General features: G+C 38.9%; 1 protein-coding gene across 4 annotated transcripts in view; it reads right to left on the bottom strand.

Moving 5' to 3' along the window:
• srgap1a (SLIT-ROBO Rho GTPase activating protein 1a) overlaps nt 1-21,704 on the bottom strand; it is a 132,687-nt gene that overhangs the window by 43,085 nt on the left and 67,898 nt on the right. For all 4 annotated transcript variants that reach the window (XM_062035414.1, XM_062035413.1, XM_062035412.1 and 1 more), the window contains exons 4-8: nt 14,158-14,220; nt 9,867-10,046; nt 8,651-8,779; nt 6,777-6,998; nt 6,515-6,616 (exon numbers count right to left, since the gene is read on the bottom strand). In XM_062035414.1, coding sequence (XP_061891398.1) covers nt 6,515-6,616; nt 6,777-6,998; nt 8,651-8,779; nt 9,867-10,046; nt 14,158-14,220 — 696 coding nt within the window. The remainder of the gene's footprint in view (nt 1-6,514; nt 6,617-6,776; nt 6,999-8,650; nt 8,780-9,866; nt 10,047-14,157; nt 14,221-21,704) is intronic.

Below are 21,704 nucleotides of genomic sequence, written 5' to 3' on the forward strand. Positions count from 1 at the left end.
TGCCCAGGAATGAAGATGTACTGCAGAATAATGTATTTGGGGTGAGAGATGCGTGCAGTCAATAAAGTTCTAAATCCATATTATAAACTCTGTCCTTGGGAAACAATTTAAGGCATATATCAGACCTTCAACCAAAGAAGAAATATTTCTCCATAAATTCCACTAAAACCACCACAACTAATGCTGAGTAAAATGTTCAGCAATGTTTTTTCACCATTTCACAGCAGTCAAAGAGCAAAGGAAACAGCTGCACTTCTGTCAAGCACTGCCCTCAAGCTTTTCCCGGCCGGACGAAGACCGGCTCTCCACATTTGACAGGTTATGCTTGTAGGTCATGAAAACGCTTTTAAAGATAATTTTTCAGGCTCACTGGCTCACTCCGCCAGGGAAGAGAGGCCATCTGGTAATAATAACACAAAACAGTGGTGTCGTTTTATTAGAACCCACCAACGCATTCACTTAAAGCCATAGACAAAGACATAAGGCTTGTCATCATACCCCCTTCCTCCACACACAAACACTCATACAGACAGAGCCTGTTAACGGTGATACTGTGCATACTGCAGGAAGTGTGTTGTGACGTAGGGTTGAACAGACGGGTGAATAATAGTTGCAGAAAATAATCCTGAAAGAACTGATTGACAGATGATGATGTATTATTATTAGCATTATGGGAACACTAAATCCACAGAGGACATCACATCTTATTCACAACGAGTTAGAAAAAGGACTGCCAGCTACATGACTTGAGTGGAACAGAACTGACCTGAATGCAAAGTGAGATTATTCAGGTAATTTGGTTTACAGAAAGTGAATAAATCTGCAGTGTACACTCAACCTAAAAAAACCCACAAAGCTAATGCACAATCAAGAAATTACAGCTAAGGAATAATACAGACAATTACAGATTCAGCATTCATGACACCGCCAATTTGTGGATTTGTAGTCACAAAAATACAGTTTTACTTTTTCTTTTTGTATCTGAAAATAAGCTGTTCTTTTCCCTCAGAAAACATGTCTCTTTAGGTTGGTAATAATCTATAAATATGTGATTATACACAGTCAGGGAATGTAACAACATATTAATGATGAACCGCGGTAGTGTTAACATTTCAAATTAAAAATGATCGTAAAACCTTTATTGCTAAACACACTTCGATAAACTCATGGACAGTCCAGTCCGTACTGCTCATTTCCTGCAGAAGCCAGAATAATCTTTGTTGTTTCTCCTGCGAAGGAAATATATTATGTGTCTTATCAGGGCATTCAATCGATTGCTACTTGACTGTTCAGTTTGTTTTAGAAGACGTTTCGCCTCTAATCCAAGTGGGCTTCATCAATTCATGCTCATACACATAGATTGGTCAGATCTAGCCTCTAAATTAGAATGGTCAGATCTAGTCTAACTGCTGAAACTATGGTGTCACTCGATGATACCTCCCTGTTCACCTGTGTTCTAACCCAGGATGCAGTAAAGACAGTGAGGCAACGTTTACTTCAAAATCACACCTTACAGGATGGAGCCACACTAAACCCAGAACAGATCTGCCTTTTGCTGGAACTTTGCCTTACATACTTTCCAAATCCTGGGAATTTTTTACTGACAAAAAAACACGGTTGTGCCATGGGTTCACCTGTATCCCCAATTGTGGAGGACAGGACAGTGACATTGGGAAAAACATTTCACAAGTTCACTAAATTCACATGTGAGGATGTCAAAGACAGTAAGTTGCCTTTTTTAGACTGTGATGTGCACATTGTAGAGGACAGTGGCCTCCATGTTGGAATTTACCGAAAACCCCCACACACACACATTTTTTTACTCACACCACCACTGGAGCACAAACTGGTCGTTATCAGCATAAGCATTTGAGGGAGGCCCTCAAAACCCATTGTTACCCCAGCTGGTCATTTGTGAACAGTATCTAGTTCTAGAAGGAACAAAAACTGAGTGGATGAAGAAGAAAAAGGTGACAAACACAATAACATTGTCATTCCATATGTATCAGGTCTATCTGAGAAACTCCAAAAAAATTTCAAATAACAACATCCCAGTACACTTCAAACCAAGCAACACCCTGAGACATTGACTAGTGCACCCCAAAGACCGGACACCCTACACTCACAGTGTGTAATGATGAATTGAGAGCAACAATGCACATATTCTGGACAGGGAGGACAAATTATTCAAAAGGGAAGCCATGGAATTGGGGGTTAAATCACCAAAAATGATTCCCGGGCGTGGCCCCGCTGCTGCCCACTGCTCCCCTCACCTTCCAGGAGGTGAACAAGGGGATGGGTCAAATGCAGAGGACAAATTTCACCACACCTAGTGTGTGTGACAATCATTGGTACTTTAACCTCAACTTAATCTGCGTCAAGGTTGAAAACCATCCCTGAACAGAGGAGGTGGTCTGCGACCCCACCTATCTCCCACATATAACACTGTCCTTTCAACTATCCCCTAAAAGACTTTACAATTTAGGAGGTAGGAAGTTTCTGGTCACGTATGCTCCTTTTGTGCCCTTTTTACAACTAAATGAAAATGCTAACATTGGTGATTGTAGTCTGGTGGGAGGCGAAACGTCTTATAAGACAAACCAAACAGTGGAATTGCAATCAAGTGAATGACCTGAGAATACAATGACCTAAATGAATGAGAGCATCAATAGACATTTCATGTGTATGCTATTTATTTATTTGTAAATAAACCTTAGGTAAAAGATTTCAGTGTGTGCATAATAACCCTAATGTAAAAATATTTTTTTATTTTCTTTTTTGTACATTTTGGTTCATTGTTTTACATTATATTTGCACTGCAAGATCACATTATTTTCTATTGGTCTATTTATTATATTCCAGGGATTCTAAAACTGTGGTCCACAAAGCACAAGTGGTACGTGGGCTACATCTAGTGGTACACCAAAAAATCACTTGATTAAAGTGCAGTGTTTTATTTTCCTATATTCAAACACAGCGTTACTGTTTAAACTGTGTGTAATATTACAGTCGCCAAAAATATTAAATATACTCGTTAAACAAAACCTCTACTTTGTTTTTAGATAATACTTACGCCTACTATGCTACTGTATTTATAATCATGGTCATTAAGGTGGTAGAGCCAAATATTTTCTGAGGTGGTACTTAGTGACAAACGTTTGAGAACCACTGTTTTATTTTAGTCAACCTATATTAACTATATATTTTAAACCTATTCTCTTATGATTATTGTGGTACTCATCGGGCAAAATCTTGGGTACTAAATGGCCTCAGGTAACAAAAACCTTGGGTACTAAATGTCCTGCCACGTCATATGTCTCGTGTGCTGGTATGATAATAAAGTTCTAATTGAAATCGTTATACACTATACAACCTAACATATATGTATGACATAATGAATGGCATCAGTGCAAGATGGCATAGTCCTGTGATTGTTGCTATGTAAGTATTATTGTAGCTTTTACAGTCAACTTTTTACAAACCGTCCACAAAACTTGCAGCGTGGTGAACAAAATTGTTGATCAGAACAACAAGACAGTAGTGTGGATTATGTAGATGCGGCTTGGAGAAACACTCTCTTTGACAGCTCGCCGGGACGAGCCAGCGGCCTGCAGTGTATTGGACCCACGTACCCTCGCTAGCCGCTTTAGAGGGAGATGGCTCTAGCCTGACGACCAGGCTAGAGGCTAGACCAGGGGTCGGCAACCTTTACCACTCAAAGAGCCATTTTGGCAAGTTTCACAAATTAAAGAAAGTAATGGGAGCCACAAAAAAATTTTTTTAATTTAAAATGAAAAACACCGCATACAAAGCCTAAATGCTTTGTGCTATGTTAACCAGGGGTCTCCGACACACGCACCGGCACACACTTTAATGTTAAAGTTTAATTCGGGAGACTCCCGAATATCAGAGCGTGATGACACTGCATTTGGCGCCCTCTACAGTCCGCCCTAACGGTGTACCTGCTCGACCACACGTAGAATGCAATTTCAGCTTGCTCACGTAAGTGACAGCAAGGCGTACTAACTCAGCAGCCACACATCTTACACTGACGGTGCCAATACCCAGACTCCCATGCAGCCCTAACTCTTCCGCTCAACCAACGCACGGAGAGAGGGGGGGGGGTTGATGTGTGGGGAGATTTGGTGGTAGCGGGGGTGTATAATGTAGACCGGAAGAGTTAGGGCTGCATGGGATTCTGGGTAATGGTTGTGTTGTGTTTATGTTGTGTTACGGTGGGATGTTCTCCAGAAATGTGTTTTTCATTCTTTTTTGGTGTGGGTTCACAGTGTGGCGCATATTTGTAACGTAACAATGTTAAAGTTGTTTGATACGGCTACCGTCAGTGTAAGCTGTGTGGCTGATGAGTAAGTATGCTTTGCTGTCTCCTGTGTGTGCAAGTAATAACAACATGCAACATGTGGCTGGACTGGCACGCAGTATGTAAATGCTATAGAGGACAATTACTGCAGTGCAATTAGGGCACGCCCTTTATTTAGTAATTATAGTGTAAATAGGATTATTTTATCCCTGGGTGTAATCTATGAGAGACACTGAGATCCATAAGTCTCCTGGGAAAATCGGGGGGGTCGGCATGTATGTAGCTGAGCCGCATCAGAGTGGTCAAGGAGCCGCATGCGGCTCCGGAGCCGCGGGTTGCCGACCCCTGGGCTAGACCATAACTCTGATCCAGTGCCTATATTTTTTTTACTATTTAAGAATGTTTAATACGTGTGTGAGACCTAATTAGGGCCTAAACCTGGATAGTGTGTTCATGCATTTAGCTTGTTAGCTACCTTTGTCGCGAGTAAACAATAGCAATTGAAGAGACTGACGTCAAAGGAGAACATCCAACTCAATCTAGCTGGAGGGTTTGGAGGGAAATGAGCAAGCCAAGCTTTATTAAGAGTCAAATGGGCATCTCAGTAGGGTTTCAAAATTCCGGGATTATTCAAAGTTGGAAACTTTCCATGGGAATTAACGGGAATAAATAATAATAATAATAATAATGGATTAGATTTATATAGCGCTTTTTCTAGACACTCAAAGCGCTTCACAGAGAAGTGAGAACCCATCATTCATTTTTACAACTCATTCATTCATCATTCATTCTCCGGTGTGAGCGGCACCGGGGGCAAGGGTGAAGTGTCCTGCCCAAGGACACAACGGAAGCGATTTTTTTTTTTTGGATGGTAAGAGGCGGGGAGCGAACCTGCAACCCTCAGGTTTCTGGCAAGGCCGCTCTACCCACTACGCCATGCCGCCCCAAATAATAAACATTGAATGCAACATGCTAGATCTTGCAGCATGATTATTAGCTAAAACAATCTGATTTAATGCAAATTCAGTAGAATTTCAATCCTGCACAGTGCATTCCTCCATCACATGTGCAGTGCATTCTTCCATCACATGCACAGATAATTCCCAGCATGCTACACACTACAACTACAGCAGGGTTATTGAGGCCACACTAGTATTTGAGCCCAAGGACTTCATCCAGTCACGTAAGTTTTGATGATATTACTGAGGTAAATATATTTGATCTTTGGTATTTAAGTTTAATAGAGGTGTAATTGCTTGTTACTGTATGACTGCAGACTTCCACTCAAGCTAGCTAGCTGTTCCTGTACTTGTTAAATGATTTTGGGGCCAATAGCTCTAGTTAGCTAGTTTTAAGTACCACCACAGTCTCATAATGAATCGAAAATATTTGTCCGTTAGCCGCGATGCTAATTTTCTCTATGTTAAATCCCATTAATTTATGCTAACAACGTTGAATTTACCTTTTTTGTGATCTGTAAAGTTCAACTAGCAAATACTAAATCATGACGTGTAGTTTCCTCTGCCTTCTGTTCTGCTAGCCATTCTGTTGTTATACAAGAATGTAGGTTATAGTTTGATTTAGCATGCTGATTGAGTGTTCATTTATTCATCTAGCATTCTAGCCTATTTCTATTCATTTGTCCATTAGTAACATATTTTTAAAGACTACTCCAATTGTTTAGCTGACTATTTATATATGTGTGTGGCATTGCATTAGTGTTTTACAAAAATAAATAAATACAAACAGAATAATGCCACGTACACCATCTGATGTGTGGAGACATTTCATCCCAACCAATGTAGGCGGAAAGGCTGTGTACATTTGCAAATACTGTGCAAAGAGCTATGTCAAAAATGCCACAAAGACGCAGCAGCATATAGATAAGTGACCAATAATATATAATTATTGTAATTCCCCATTAATTCCCATATATTACCATTAATTCCCATGGACGGTGTCCAACTTTGAATTATCAAAAAATGGTCAATATTTCCAAACTTCCCGAACTTAACTTCCCGTAGTAAATTTCCGGAAAGTTTGGTGGAAACTTTCCACCCCTTTGCAACCCTATATCTCAGTTACTCCTGTTTGCTATCTTGCGGGTAGTCTCAGAACATAATGCAGGGATTTACTGTACAATTAAAAACAAGGGTTCTATCTAATTCACCAACATAAAATGTACAATTTTACCTCTTCATTTTCAATCTTAAGAGTGGCTAAACGAGATTGCAGCTGCTGGAACCTTAGTATGAGCTCTCCATTCACCGGAGGCTGCACAGAAATATGACACACCTGGGGAAGTAAATAAATAAACAAATTGCAAAAGACAATCAAGTCAGTGAAACAAGCACATCATTAGATGATACCACAGCTACAATACAAACCACATCCTCTGCAATATATAATAATTTATGATACTGCAAGATACTTTATGATGTTGAAGTAAACTTACCTCATCTCCCATGTGGGACTGGAACTCGAATTTTGCAGGGGGGCAAAAGGCCGTAGGGAACATCTCCATAAACCTTTGTCTGTCGCTTCTTGGGTCCAGACTGTCCACGGCATTTTCAATTATGTCAAGACCTTCATGGCGGGAAGTCTCTAAATTGTATTCAGCTGACAGGTACGTCCGCAAGGCTCTATTTAAACTGGCATGGTATCCCAAATCACAGCACTAGATGAAAAGATAAACAGCCTTTAGGTTAGACATATCATGACAGTGATTTTAAATAATTAGAAATATGGACAAGCCTTCTACAAGAAAGACACTTTGGTTAAAGTCACAAAAAAGCAGTCAGACAATATTTGAGACCATAAAAAGTACACTTTAATAAACACATATGTATGGGTCTGCAAATACAACATTTGCATATCCCACACAAAAAGGAGAGATGTGAAGGCTTGTGAGCAAGGCGGTGTGAAGGGTAATTTCAGCACACAGCATGCTGCGGAATAGAGATTACACTTCCCATCTCCTTCAGTCCTGTCTGGAATATAAAATCTTAACTGCTTGATCCAACATTCTCTCATTCCCTTAAACGCACAGCAAAAATGTCAAATATTCTCTCTAAAAAAAAAAAAAGCAAAGTCATATAAAGCCTTAGAAATACATCGATCCATCCATTTGCTACCGCTTGTCCCGTTCGCGGTCGCGGGGGGTGCCGGAGCCTATCTCAGCTACAATCGGGCGGAAGGCGGTGTACACCCTGGACAAGTCGCCACCTCATCGCAGGGCCAACACAGATAGACAACATTCACACTCACATTCAAATACATTTTATATCAAATTATGTAAATTGATAAACTGAATAAAAATTCTAATAAAAAGTACAAAATGTGCCAATAATTAAATGAGAATACAGTGTACAGTACAACCTCTATTTACGAACAACTCATTATCGTATAAAAATACGGTATATTGTATGAACCTTGTTTCAGTGTACGGACTTTTCATCCACCCTTTGTGTGCCTACAGTACAGCCATTTTGTGCCAGGCAACACATCCATTGTGGGCTGGCCTAACGATCACTGTGCTTATTCTGTCGGCAGACCAGTGCTGCCGTTAGCTACTGTGCTACTTTTTGTGTTCTTCAAATGTTTCTGAGGTTTTTTTTACAGCATATTCTAGCTAGCTAGTTCATTATCAATGTATGGTTTTAAACATTCAGGAAGTATCCACAGCATTGTCGATACTGCCTCCCCGTCTCCCCCTTTCTTCGGCTACACACAAAGAAGTTTAACCGACAAGGTAAAGTTAATTTTATTTTTTATTCCTAATCATTGTAGTGACCTGGCTGTTACAGGGTTTTGTGATTTCAATCTGAGAGTGTACCACAGGGTTAGCCAGAGTGTAGGTGTGCGTGTCAGGAGGGTAGCTGCAAATGAAGAACATTTTAGCAAGTTGTTAACTTTGTTAGAAAAAAAAAGCTGAACCATCACCCATGTGTTATGTTTGTTTGATATTGTGTTCAAAGTGTACAAACTTTCACTTGTCGAGGATGGAACTCATTATTCATATTTACATTATTTCTTACGGAGAAGTTTGCTTCAATATACAAGCTTGTCTATTCAGGAACCAATTAAGTTTGTAAATTGAGATTCCTCTGTATATACTATGTAATAAAACACAATAATAATTTCTATTGCTGGTTTACAGCTTAATTTTACAACTTAAAATAATGTTTAAGAGCAACGGAACCCTTTCATTAAAGTTAGCTAGAGGTTAGAAAAGTGATACAATTGAGCTTTTTAGATACCTCAAGTGCCCAGTGCCAGGTTTGCGGGTACAACACAACATGGCTGACAAAAGCATGTTTTCATACTTACATCAATTAGGTCAGACAGGTCATGGATGTAGTATTTGAAAACAGACGAGTTGGAGGCTTCCAGTGTAAGGAGGTACTCGTTCCGTGCTTTGATCGACTTCATCTTGTTCTCTGAGTACTTGGCTTGCCGCTAATGAGAGAATTGAAAACAAGAATGACACACAGTTAACAGTGCTTGTGAAGTTAATATTTGTCTTTTTGACAACTGATTGTGCTTTTATGTCTCTGTATAGCCGACAGAATGACACAGTAGAAATTAGACAAGTATAAGAGTATGATAAGAGGTGACCAATTGCCCAGTGCGGAATTATCTTGTGGGCGCCGCAACGATGGGAGTGGAAAAAGATTAATTCATAACTGTTCGGGATGTGTGTCCCCGATGGACTCCACTCCTTACATGAAGCAGATCAAAACAAAATAATAAAGAGTTCATAATCACAAGTCCTCATCTTGGTCAATGTAAACCAGTGAGGACATGACTGTATAATGCAGGGACTTGGTTAGACAGTTGACAACAAGATTGGCTGAAATGGGAAGCTATGAGAAGTGGACAAGGATGTGAGGTTGCACAGAATGTGCAAACATTGGTTGAATATCCAATAACTAGTTTCTGGCATGTGTATAATGTACAAGCGCACAGGGTGGCACGAATGAAGGGATGACGTTTTTGTCAACCAGTGGTGTCATGTCAATGTTTGTGAGGAATCAGCGCTCCCCCATGTTGTGTGGAGCACAGGCCGTTCCTGAATGAGCTGTGGTGCCCAGCAGCAGGGGTTGTAGGAATGATGGGAAATGTCAAATAAAATGAGCAATTATAGTGGCAATTGATGATATGGAGTGTGTGTGTGTGTGTGTGTGTGTGTGTGTGTGTGTGTGTGTGTGTGTGTGTGTGTGTGTGTGTGTGTGTGTGTGCGTGTGTGTGTGTGTGTGTGGGCGGGGGGGGTCTCGCACAGAACCTCCTCTGAGTGCAAGAGAACACTCCTGAACTATTCGTCTTCAGTCTTCACTTCCTCTCAAGCAGACAGGCAGAAGGATGTTAGTCACCATCGAATGACCAATGTGCTCTGATGCACACACTTGTATATCATCTATATTTCAACACTTCCTACTACTGTACAATAACTTTAGGAAGACTGCAGGGAAAAAAATCTACCCACGTACATGAGGTAACAGACAACATGCAAAAATTTGTTGAAAATGGTTGAACTGTGAGTTACCTTCTCCTTCATCTTCTCAATCTTTTTCACCGAGTTGCGCTTCTGGTATTTGTCCTCCATACGGATGCTGAAAACTGGATCTCCCCGCCCAATCTGTTTCTCTTCTTGCTTTTCAGCTTCTTTCAGTTTGCTCTCTGCACTAATGCTCTCGGAGTGGTACATGTGGTAGGTCTTCATCACCTGGAGACACATGGAAAGAGAGGAGGCAAAGAACCAATTAGGACTGTAGTTTAATGGAACAATAATCAAATCCGAAATTTAGCAATTCAAAACCAACCCAAAACTGCCACGTAAAGAATTATTTGTTTTCTACTTATAGACTGTTTCTTTACAATACACTATTGGTTGTGTGGTTACACGACAAGAAGCCAGGTGTCGGAAAGTGTGAAGAATGCCAGAAAAGCAACAGAAGAAGTAGTCTTTACATGACACACTGTCTCTTCCAGTTTGCTACTTAAAAGTGTCATAGCGTAAAAGTCAAACACTGAGCCCTGTGTTCTGTATTGTTGCTGGGTTTGCTGCAATCCATCCATTTTCGATACCGCTTATTCCTTATCTTCAGTTCATCTGTGCATGTTCATTTCAGTTACTTGCTTCAAAATTATACAAATAAAGACAAACTGTGTTGAGTGTGGAATAATTGTGCGTTAATGAAAATCAAGGTAAAATGTTCAATCAATTGTGATTTAGATTTTTGTCACAATCGTGCAGCCCAAGAACCAATCTTTCATTCCACTTTACAACACAGAAATCCATGTCTCAATCAAGTCTTCGGTCAGGAGTCTATTATACTGTATCTACCTATCTGTATTGACAATGATCTTTTATTCACAGAACTATAAGTCTTAATTCCATTCAAAATTAATCAGTTTCAATTAGGTTTCGGTATTAATACATAACGTCAACATCCACACGGTCCAATTTAAAATGTTAACTAGAAAAGCATGAACATACTGTAGACTTAAAAAGGACCTATGATGAGCTTCCTCTTTTCTAACTTTTAAATACATGTTGTAATGTTGGATAGCCGTGTTAAACAATACCACAGCGTCAAATCGTTAGCTTCAGGCTTTTGGACGTGAGCCTGTAAGCAGTTTTGGAAACCTCTGAATATTGTTTTTTACAGTCTTTTTTTAACAGTGGGCAATTTGTGACGTCCGTTTGACGGATGTACCAAAGTGGGCTTTCTAGTACATGCTCTCTGCCAGGCCCCTCCTTTCTGCTCTACTCTCTTGTGCCAAGACTGTTGGCTGCAGCCTTGCGTGTCTGCTCTGCTGTCTAAAAATATATACTTCTGTGTGTATTTGTCCACAACATTTTACCTGGGACTGTTTTTGACAACATGGGCCAGTACAAAATTGGATTATCTGCTAAACTGCTGCTGAATAATTGCACAGTTCCAACATTACTATTTGGTCATGTTGACCACAATAAAAAGCTGCAATTCAATTTATCAGTGTCCGACGTCTGTTTATCGTACATTCGTATATTAAACCACCCTTTGCTCTGATTACTGCTTTGCACACCCTTGGCATTCTCTCGATAAGCTTTAAGAGGTAGTCACCAGAAATGGTTTTCACTTCACAGGTGTTCTTGAAGCTCATGGAGAGAATGCCAATAGTGTGCAAAGCAGTAATCAGAGCAAAGGGTTGCTATTTTGAAGAAACTAGAATACAAAAGATGTTTTCAGTTATTTCACCTTTTTTTATGAAGTACATAACTCCACATGTGCTCATTCATAGTTGTCATGTCTTCAGTGACAATCTACAATGTAAATAATCGGAAGGCGGGGTACACCCTGGACAAGTCGCCACCTCATCAGAGGGCCAACACCGTATTATTCGGAGTATAAATCGCTCCAGGGTATAAGTCGCACCGGCCGAAAATGCATAATAAAGAAGGAAAAAAACATATATAAGTCGCAGTGGAGTATAAGTCGCATTTTTGGGGGAAATTTATTTGATAAAACCCAACAAGAATAGACATTTGAAAAGCAATTTAAAATAAATAAAGAATAGTGAACAACAGGCTGAATAAGTGTACGTTATATGACGCATAAATAACCAACTGAGAACGTGCCTGGTATGTTAACGTAACATATTATGGTAAGAGTCATTCAAATAAATATAACATATAGAACATGCTATACGTTTACCAAACAATCTGTCACTCCTAATCGCTAAATCCCATGAAATCTTATACGTCTAGTCTCTTACGTGAATGAGCTAAAAAACATTATTTGATATTTTAAGGTAATGTGTTAATAATTTCACACATAAGTCGCTCCTGTGACTTATAGTCCGAAAAATACGGTATATTTTTTTTGTATCTTTTTTGTCATATTATTGATGTAGCTGCCCATATTTGCTGTACAGATTTACTTTAGAAAAGAGAAATGTTGGATACTTCTCTTGTTGTCTTATTTGTATTTGACTTTATTAAATGTTTGGGTAGAATTCTGTTAAACAAAACCAGTTTTCTTTAAAGTGATACAAACATTTGTCAGACCTCCTTATGGAGGAAGGTAGTTAATCATAAAACTGGCACCCAATCTTTAAAAAAAAAAGTCTAGATTTTGAATCAGGAATTGTTTTGAATCGAGATTCGATTATGAATCAAATCGTTACCCCCAAGAATCAAATCGAATCGTGTGGTCCATGAAGGTTCAGAGCCTTACAAAATATATGCAAATCCAAACGGCCAGGAACTGTCAGAAGCTCCGGACATTGTGTATTTAGTGTACTTACAGTGAGTTAATGTTAAGTTTTCAATCAAACTGTGTTTGGCTTACCACATAAATAGACGTGAATAAAGTATTATTGTCATCTAGTCGTAGCATACACACAATAACAACAATGTTCAACATGCAGTGAGATATGTTGACGTTTTTTCAATTGTGTGTGAAAAAAAGATAGCGTTGATGTTCGTCTTACAAATATATAATTAACCAGAATAAACAGCGAGGCATGGTGGGGTTCATTTGCATCAAAAAGGACAGCCTCCACCAATTTAACTATTGGCAAGCATATTCACAAAGGGAGTTAAACATTTGACTTTGGAGCAAAACTAACCCCAAAGCATATCTAATACATATTGTCTAGACCACAAGGAATTGTGTTAAATGTAGATTAGAATCATCAACGGTCCATTTTAAAAGTAATCAAGAGACAAATGACTTATGTAAAAGAATAGAGTTAATTTTCTAAGAACATTTTATATCATGGTAAAAAAAAAAAATGGATGGATGGATGGGCTTTGCAAACAACAATAAAATATACATTTGAAGGTCTGACGGATGGCAACACACAGAATACAGATCTACGACCTGCGTGAACAATTTTCTTGCACAAAATGTCATCTTTAGCACAAATTCTGAATCAACCATCTCGTAATCTAAACATTTTTCTCCGAGGTTATTTCTGCACGAAGGGAACAGCAGAGGAGACACTTTGCCTTTGGTGTGGTTTGGCCTGACTCGCACTAATTTAGAGATGGTTAACTGACCTTGGGCCATGTACTCCTCATTTAGAGGTCTGGAATCTGGCACGGTCGTGTTTACTCTGCTTCTTCTTTTAGATGGACATATTTAGAGACAGACCAGACCTGTTATTTTACTGGTGGTGGCAGACTTTGGGACTCTGGATGTCTGATGCAATAGCTTACCAGGGTGTGCATGGAGTCAAAGTTTGTGTGCTTGTGTCTATCCAAAGGGGTGAAACCAGGTCAAATCTAGGAGAGTCCTGAGAGTGACAATAGTCACTACGTTTCCATTCACTAAATTAGTCTGATTTCTTAAATAGTTTGGTTTTCTGTATTTTCACACCTACATGTGAAGTTCCAGTGTTCATGCACTCTCTCATTATATTTGGCTCATTGACCAGTTACGCTTTTTTGTGCAGCTATTTGTTTAAAATAAAAACTAAAACAATTACACTTGCCAACTATTCATTGTATTTGCAAGATAAATGTATTGAATTTTAAAATCCAGTGGATGTCAGATTACCATTATGGAACAGCAACACAGCATCAGTGAAGTGTCAATACAACTAGCGAGTGTGTCATTGGCTCACTGAGGCGTTATTTACCCATCACTAATGTCCTGTGTACCGTAAATCATATTTTTATTTTGTAGATTTTGGTGTGCGTCACCTTCAAAATTAAACATGATTAATGATCCCAATAATGCAACTCTAAGTGTACACAAAAGGATACTGTCAGTCGTTCTGAGAAAGCCAGGGTGCAATGCCATCAAAATACATTAGCTTGAAAAGGGAAAATCATTATTACTTACTGTGTACAGCTCATTAAGGACCTTCATTAAGTCTTCCTGGAGCTGAAATGCGATTTCCTTGCTCTGAAAAAAAAGAGATAAAGAAACCAATGAGAAAGAGACAGCAAATTACTTAAAACAGTTTCACTTGATGAAATAATGGATTTACACATGGGAAATCAAAGCATAAACGAGGTGTGCCAGATAAAGTTCCAGGAATGGTATTACAAAATATATACAAACCCAAACGGCCAGGAACGGTCATATGCTCAGGACGTTGTGAGCAGCCACGTTGTCATATTAAAACAACCACGAGTTGTCCTGCCACAACGCTTGCATTTTCTCGCACACTGACCGAAGCAAATATCGCAGGATCTAATTGTAGAAGTGCTGTTTGATTGTGTGGCCCTGTGACAAAACCTCTTAGCACCCCTCACATGAAAGAATGCAATTGGACATGGCAAACAGCTCCATTTTTGTTTCATCTGACCACAGAATTTTCCTTCAGAAGGTCTTATATGTGTCCATGTGATGTCAGATGAAACAACAATTGAGCTGTTTGGCCACAATACCCAGCAATATGTTTGAAGGAGAAAAGGCGAGGCCTTTAATCTCAGGAACACCATGCCCACCGTCAAGCATGGTGGTGGTAGTATTATGCTCTCGGCCTGTTTTGCTGCCAATGGAACTGGTGCTTTAAATGGGACAATGAAAAAGGAGGATTACCTCCAAATTCTTCAGGACAACCTAAAATTATCAGCCCGGAGGTTGGGTCTTGGGCGCAGTTGGGTGTTCCAACAGAACAATGACCCCAAACACACGTCAAAGTGGTAAAGGAATGGCTAAATCAGGCTAGAATTAGGGTTTTACAATGGCCTTCCCAAAGTCCTGACTTTAACGTGTGGGCAATGCTGAAGAAACAAGTCCATGTCAGAAAACCAACAAATTTAGCTGAACTGCACCAATTTTGCCAAGAGGAGTGGTCAAAAATTCAACCAGAAGCTTGCCAGACGCTTGTGGATGGCTACCAAAAGCGCCTTATTGCAGTGAAACTTGCCAAGGGACATGCAACCAAATATTAACATTGCTGTATGTATACTTTTGACCCAGCCGATTTGGTCACATTTTCAGTAGACCCGTAATAAATTCATAAAGGAACCAAACTTCATGAATATTTTTTGTGATCCAATCACTCTATCACAAAAAAATAAGAGTTGTAGAAAGTATTGGAAACTCAAGACATGTTCTTTACAAGTGTATGTCAACTTTTGATCACGGCTGTGTATGTATGTATATATATACATATATATACATATATATATATATATATATATATATATATATATATATATATATATATATATATATATATATATATATATATATATATATATATATATATATATATATATATATATATATATATATATATATATATATATATATATATATATATATATATATATCCATCCATCCATTTTCTACCGCTTATTCCCTTCGGGGTCGCGGGGGGCGCTGGAGCCTATCTCAGCTACAATCGGGCGGAAGGCGGGGTACACCCTGGACAAGTCGCCACCTCATCGCAGGGCCAACACAGACAGACAGACAACATTCACATTCACACACTAGGGCCAATTTAGTGTTGCCAATCAACCTATCCCCAGGTGCATGTCTTTATATATTTATATATATATGTATATATATACAATACATACATATTCATACATACATACAGTATATACATATACATACATACAAGAGCAATAAACAGTATCATAACCACACAACCAATCCTTCAAAACAAAATGGGTAGTTGGTAGATCCAAAGCTGATGGAAAACCCTCTTGCAATATTTTCACAACTGTTTGGAGGGAAAAGTGGATGTAGAACGCTCTGGCCCTACTCCAAAAGAGTGACATCTGAGCATGGTTTGGTGTGTAACAGTACTTTTTAGTCAATTAAAATCTAACACGATTGACCTCAGCTCTCCAGAACAGAAAAAGCCTACAAGATGCACAAGCTCGACACTCTTCTAATTCACACGTTCTAAAGCTGCATGGCCGACGATCTGATTCAATACAGAGCAAAGTGGATTACATTCTTAATAAAGGCTGTCAGGCTGGTGTCTAGAATTAGAGAACCTTGCTGGTTAACTAGCCTACAATATATTTCTGGACTGTTAATTTCCTAACATGCACCTCTTATAAAATCTGAGGAGCCTATAAATTTAGAAACCAGCCAAACTTAGAGACAGGCAACCATGCATATGTTTGGAAATCAGTTGTGGATAATGGAACCTCTAATGTTGAAAACCCTTAAGATGGTACAATTCACAAGATTTTTTAGGAAAAATACCTCAAATGTGACATCACATGAAACCTCAGCAAGTTTAAAGTACAGCTGCAGTTTGTCTTTGTAACACCACCGCATCTGAGAAAACCTTTCAAACCACATTCTTGCAAAGATAAAAAAGGCTTCTAAACACATGCCTTGTCAAAAGGGAAATCATTTAACAAGCATCAGTTCAGAAGACTAAACATTTGACTATCTGTCAAATCTAACGGTCATTAACTAGTCTGCATTCAGAGAATTTGGAAGTGTTCCAGAGCTTAATGAAAGGTCTTCTCAGCATCAAAAAGGCTGCAAAAGTATGTGTGCATGAGCTGTAAATACAGGGAAGAGGCAAACCATAATGTTCCATATGTTTAGAGGCAGAGACTAATAGTTCAATAACCTTTCAAAATCAAAATTTACCACATGCATTTTGTATATTAAACATGCAAGTCATGCTGATTAATTAATTCATTACTTAACCATTGTAATATTGAATTTATATTTAGTAGTTGAATTTTTGGCTGTCTTCAAACAGTCTGAGATTTAATGAACCGATTCGGAGGAGTCTGATTTGACTATCAACCTTGTAGTCGAATCGTCTGTTATTAATATTCCTTCCCCGTGTACAGCAAGTGTATTTGGAGGATAAATCGATAAGGATCATCATTTCTTCTATAAATAGTTGTAAAATATTTTTGTGTGCAGACAAATAGTTTTTCGAGAGTAAAAAATAAATCAAAGTTTCGGCAGTCACTTCAGACCTCCTCAGAGGGGTCATTGCTTCATGGTGTGATGTCACGGCCCTAAAATCCTTTAACACATCTGTTATTACATAAAAAATATTGGTTTACAATTTGCCAACAAGAATATTTTACTAATATTGTTTGGAGGATGTCAGACAAGGAGCTTGTCGTGCCATCGTGCGCTTCTGGCTGGCAGAATCCCGCAGCTGACCTGCTGTAAACTGGACATGGCGGGGACGCACGGCCCTGGCCGAAAATGTAACTCTCCTCTTGAAAAAGGTCTTCCGCTAGTTCTCCTTCAGAAACGTTATTACTTTAAAGGCCTACTGAAACCCACTACTACCGACCACGCAGTCTGATAGTTTATATATCAATGATGAAATCTTAACATTGCAACACATGCCAATATGGCCGGGTTAACTTATAAAGTGCAATTTTAAATTTCCCGCTAAACTTCCGGTTGAAAACGCCTTTGGAGGATGACGTATGCGCGTGACGTAGCCAGTGAAACAGAGGTATGGCTCCCCATTGAAGCCAATACGAAATAGCTCTGTTTTCATCTCATTATTCCACAGTATTCTGGACATCTGTGTTGGTGAATCTGTTGCAATTTGTTCATTACATTATGGAGAAAGAAGCTGAGCAAGCAGAGAAGAAAGTTGTCGCTGCGAAGCGGAGTATTTTGCGAGGGAAGTCAGCAACACAACACAGCCGGTGTTTCATTGTTTACATTCCCGAAAGATATAACTAGCTCGAGCTAGTAGCTAGGAGCTAGCATAACAAACACCTAGGTGTTTTTATGCGGGATTAATTTGTGGCATATTAAATATAAGCCTGGTTGTGTTGTGGCTAATAGAGTATATATATGTCTTGTGTTTATTTACTGTTGTAGTCATTCCCAGCTGAATATCAGGTCTCCCTCGGCTCTCACAGCATCTTCCCTATCTGAATCGCTTCCACTCCCCACTAGTCCTTCACTTGCACTTTCCTCATCCACAAATCTTTCATCCTCGCTCAAATTAATGGGGAAATCGTCGCTTTCTCTGTCCGAATCGCTCTCACTTATGGCGGCCATCATTGTAAACAATAGGGAACTTTGCGGAAATGTTCAATTGACTACGTCACGCTACTTCCGGTAGGGGCAAGCCTTTTTTTTTTATCAGATACCAAAAGTTGCGATCTTTATCGTCGTTGTTCTCTACTAAATCCTTTCAGCAAAAATATGGCAATATCGCGAAATGATCAAGTATGACACATAGAATAGATCTGCTATGCCCGTTTAAATAAAAAAAATGTCATTTCAGTAGGCCTTTAACTTCCTCTTTTAGTCAAGCTTAATGTCCTCTTGGCCCTGCGTGCCAGAGCAGACCTCACAAACTGGTTTAGCCTTTATTTTGAGGTGGAAAAAAAATCGCAATTGAGATCTTTGTTTCGTTCATTTTAATAAGATTGTATTTTGATGTACCTTTAATTAACTTGGAATTATTCACGTATGTAAGTGCTAGAGCACATTAATGTAACACTACTGACACCTCAGGACCAGTAAGTATACACTACTACATATCATCTGTTTATTTCTCTTAAAGAAAACCCCATACATTCAACTGATCGTCGACTTTAGGCAAAATCTAACAAATCAGATTTGACTATGAAAATCCTTATTCGAAGACAGCCGTAGTTGAATTAATTAAAACATCCCTGAAATAGGCCTATCCTTTTAATCTCACAATGTCTGTAGTTTTAACTGAAGTAGTAAATACTTCAAAAAAGGAGACTCTATAGGTCAGGTTCGCACGCCACCTGGTCTTTGGATGTTGAGACAATGAAGTTCAGTTTAATGCGACAAAAAAACCCATTGGGGGCACAACCGTTTGAAGATTGAATTTCTAAAAGGAGATCATTTGTGAGCGAACAAGCTCCCACAAGTCCTGTCTCTCTTGCAATACCACTTTTGTCAACCAAGTCATTGTGGTGAAAAGCAGCTGCAGATGTACTAGGCTGCTGCTGCTTCTGTCAAGGAGAGAACGCTCTCTCTCTAGTGTGCTTTACTCATTGACAGGAAGAGGACATTCCCAACACACGATCCGTGCAGCAATGCATCATGTTGCAGTGCGACGAAGAGTGCAAGCCACACCACAGAGGAAACTCACTTAGCAGCAATTTTATCGTTCATCTGACTACCAGAAACTTATGACCGTGGAAAAGTGCTGAGATATAAAGTGACTGCTAAATTACAGTATCTCAACTCATTCTAGGGAGGCTGTGAATCAGGGGTAAAAAACATTTCTGATAATATACTGCTTCTTGTGAAATATTAAGTTTCAGATGAAATCATACCACACAGCCGCAAATTCACAGCTGTAAAATAGGCACTAGTCACATAGCTTGCGAATTAAAAATGTCAACAAAAAAAATCCTTAAGCCTTTTTTGAAAGGTTTAAAGGCAGGTAGCTGCAGCCACAGAACGTGACTGCTATAAATAAAGGAGGGAAGTGTATAACAAGCGACTAGCGGTATGAATAATGTAAAGTGAATACATGTGATACATTCTGACTCAGCAGAGGAAAATAAGGAGATGAGTGCCTTGACAAAAGTGAAGAATTTATGTCATTTTTTTATGTCCTCCATCCAGAAAGTAAATAGCAACACAGATCAACCGGACCATGTTGATGAAGACATGATGGGTACTATGGGGTACCGAGACTTCTTTTCACTCTCACAACATGAAATCTGAGAGCAACAGGAAATAAAAACACGTATTTTAAGCAAGGATGGCAACAACCCAGATGTGTCCTCAAAACTGTGAAGGAGCCCAAGTAACTTCTGGAACTATTTTGTTGTTTGTGCCTCATTATTGAAGCTCTGCTGGGATCAAAGGCTTGAAAACTCTTTAATTAGAGAGTGAGCAGTTGTCTCCTATAACCTGGACCTCCCACTAAATTGCCATGTTTCTGCACAATGTCACCTGAATTTATTGTGAAATTAAATACTGAAGTTGTACACAATGCAAATATAGAGCTTAATTAAATACAATTTTTACTATTAATGTATTTATTAGTGGCAGCTCGCCATAATTAAATTTGGACCACCACATAAAGATTTGTCATCCGTTTTTAGTTTTTTTTTAAGATTTGGTTTTATCGTCCCTGCTCTTTGTTCACAACAAATTATAATGGTCTTGTCACTAAACGTATCCTTCTTACTCCGTAGTGGATTATATTTTAACTCTGCTTCTTAACACACCTCATACACGCATACTGTACCTGTTCATCAATATAGAGATATGAGACATATGGTGTGTGCATTATTTCTAACAACAGCACACACTTACTTGAAGCCCAGGAAACATCCTTAATGTTTTCTTTAATCGCCCATGCATGTCCTAAAATGTGCGACAACCATAAGTCAATAGGTTCATGTTCTGTTGTTAAATAAGGTTTAAAAATAGGCGATAATGTTGCCCATTTGTTATACAACAAAACAAAAAACTCAGTTTGACCTTTCCACACACACATTGCATTGGAGCTAAAAATGCAAAGTTGATGACAACTTGATAAAGCACTGACACCCGGCAACCCAATGCCACAAAGACAATCCAGTCCTGTGAAAACACTGTAATACAAATTTTAAAAAAAAGTGGAATGTCATAAAAAAAATGTTGGCGTAAACCTGCAAACTATCTGTCCTGCTATTCACTGTTTTACTTTGACTGTTGCGGTAAAAAGCCATAATACAACAAAGCTCAAAGGAACTTAGCCTTATATTATCAACATAATTAATTTCATTCATATGAAAAGTTTTGTAGCATTCTATGTGTAAAGATAGGTCAAGGACAGACATATCTGTATAACAGCTTTGTAAAATTTGATATCATTAAAAGATCTGTGACACTTCAAACACCGAAGGAAATGGGAGCAGCAGTTTCCTGTTTCTGAGAACATGAATGAAAGGACCTTACCTCAACAGGGGGTTGAAGGTTTATGGCTTATGGTTTGCAGGACTTAACAGCCAGAAAGAAACACAGACTCATAGACAGACCAGATAGAAATAGTCACTCAAGCTAAACTGACACAACAGAATGCCTCTAAGGCAAAGCCACCTTGTAATTTGGGTCTGCGGTAAATTCATGCGACTCCAAGAGCAAAGGAACTCATAATCCACTAGGGAGTTGTCATCTTTGTGGTGGGGACCGGTTTTTGTCGTGAAGCTTTGGTCTTCAAGCAGTAAAGCCCTAGTTATGTGAAATTATGTTGATCAAGACTGCATTTCTGAAATGTAACTCTCAAAAAGAGATAAAACCAAATGTAAATATTTATAAATATATTATATTACTAAAATACTTTGTTGATGAATGTGTATGATTATGTTAATTTTCAGTCACTTTAGAAACAAATAAACAATAACCTAAACCACAAAGGTCTTAATCAAAAGCATAGAGGATTCGGTTTGTGCTATAGATTTCGTGGTATACCGTTATCGTACGGCCAAATA

This window comes from Entelurus aequoreus, linkage group LG24 (assembly GCF_033978785.1).
Source record: "Entelurus aequoreus isolate RoL-2023_Sb linkage group LG24, RoL_Eaeq_v1.1, whole genome shotgun sequence".
Classification (NCBI taxonomy): domain Eukaryota; kingdom Metazoa; phylum Chordata; class Actinopteri; order Syngnathiformes; family Syngnathidae; genus Entelurus; species Entelurus aequoreus.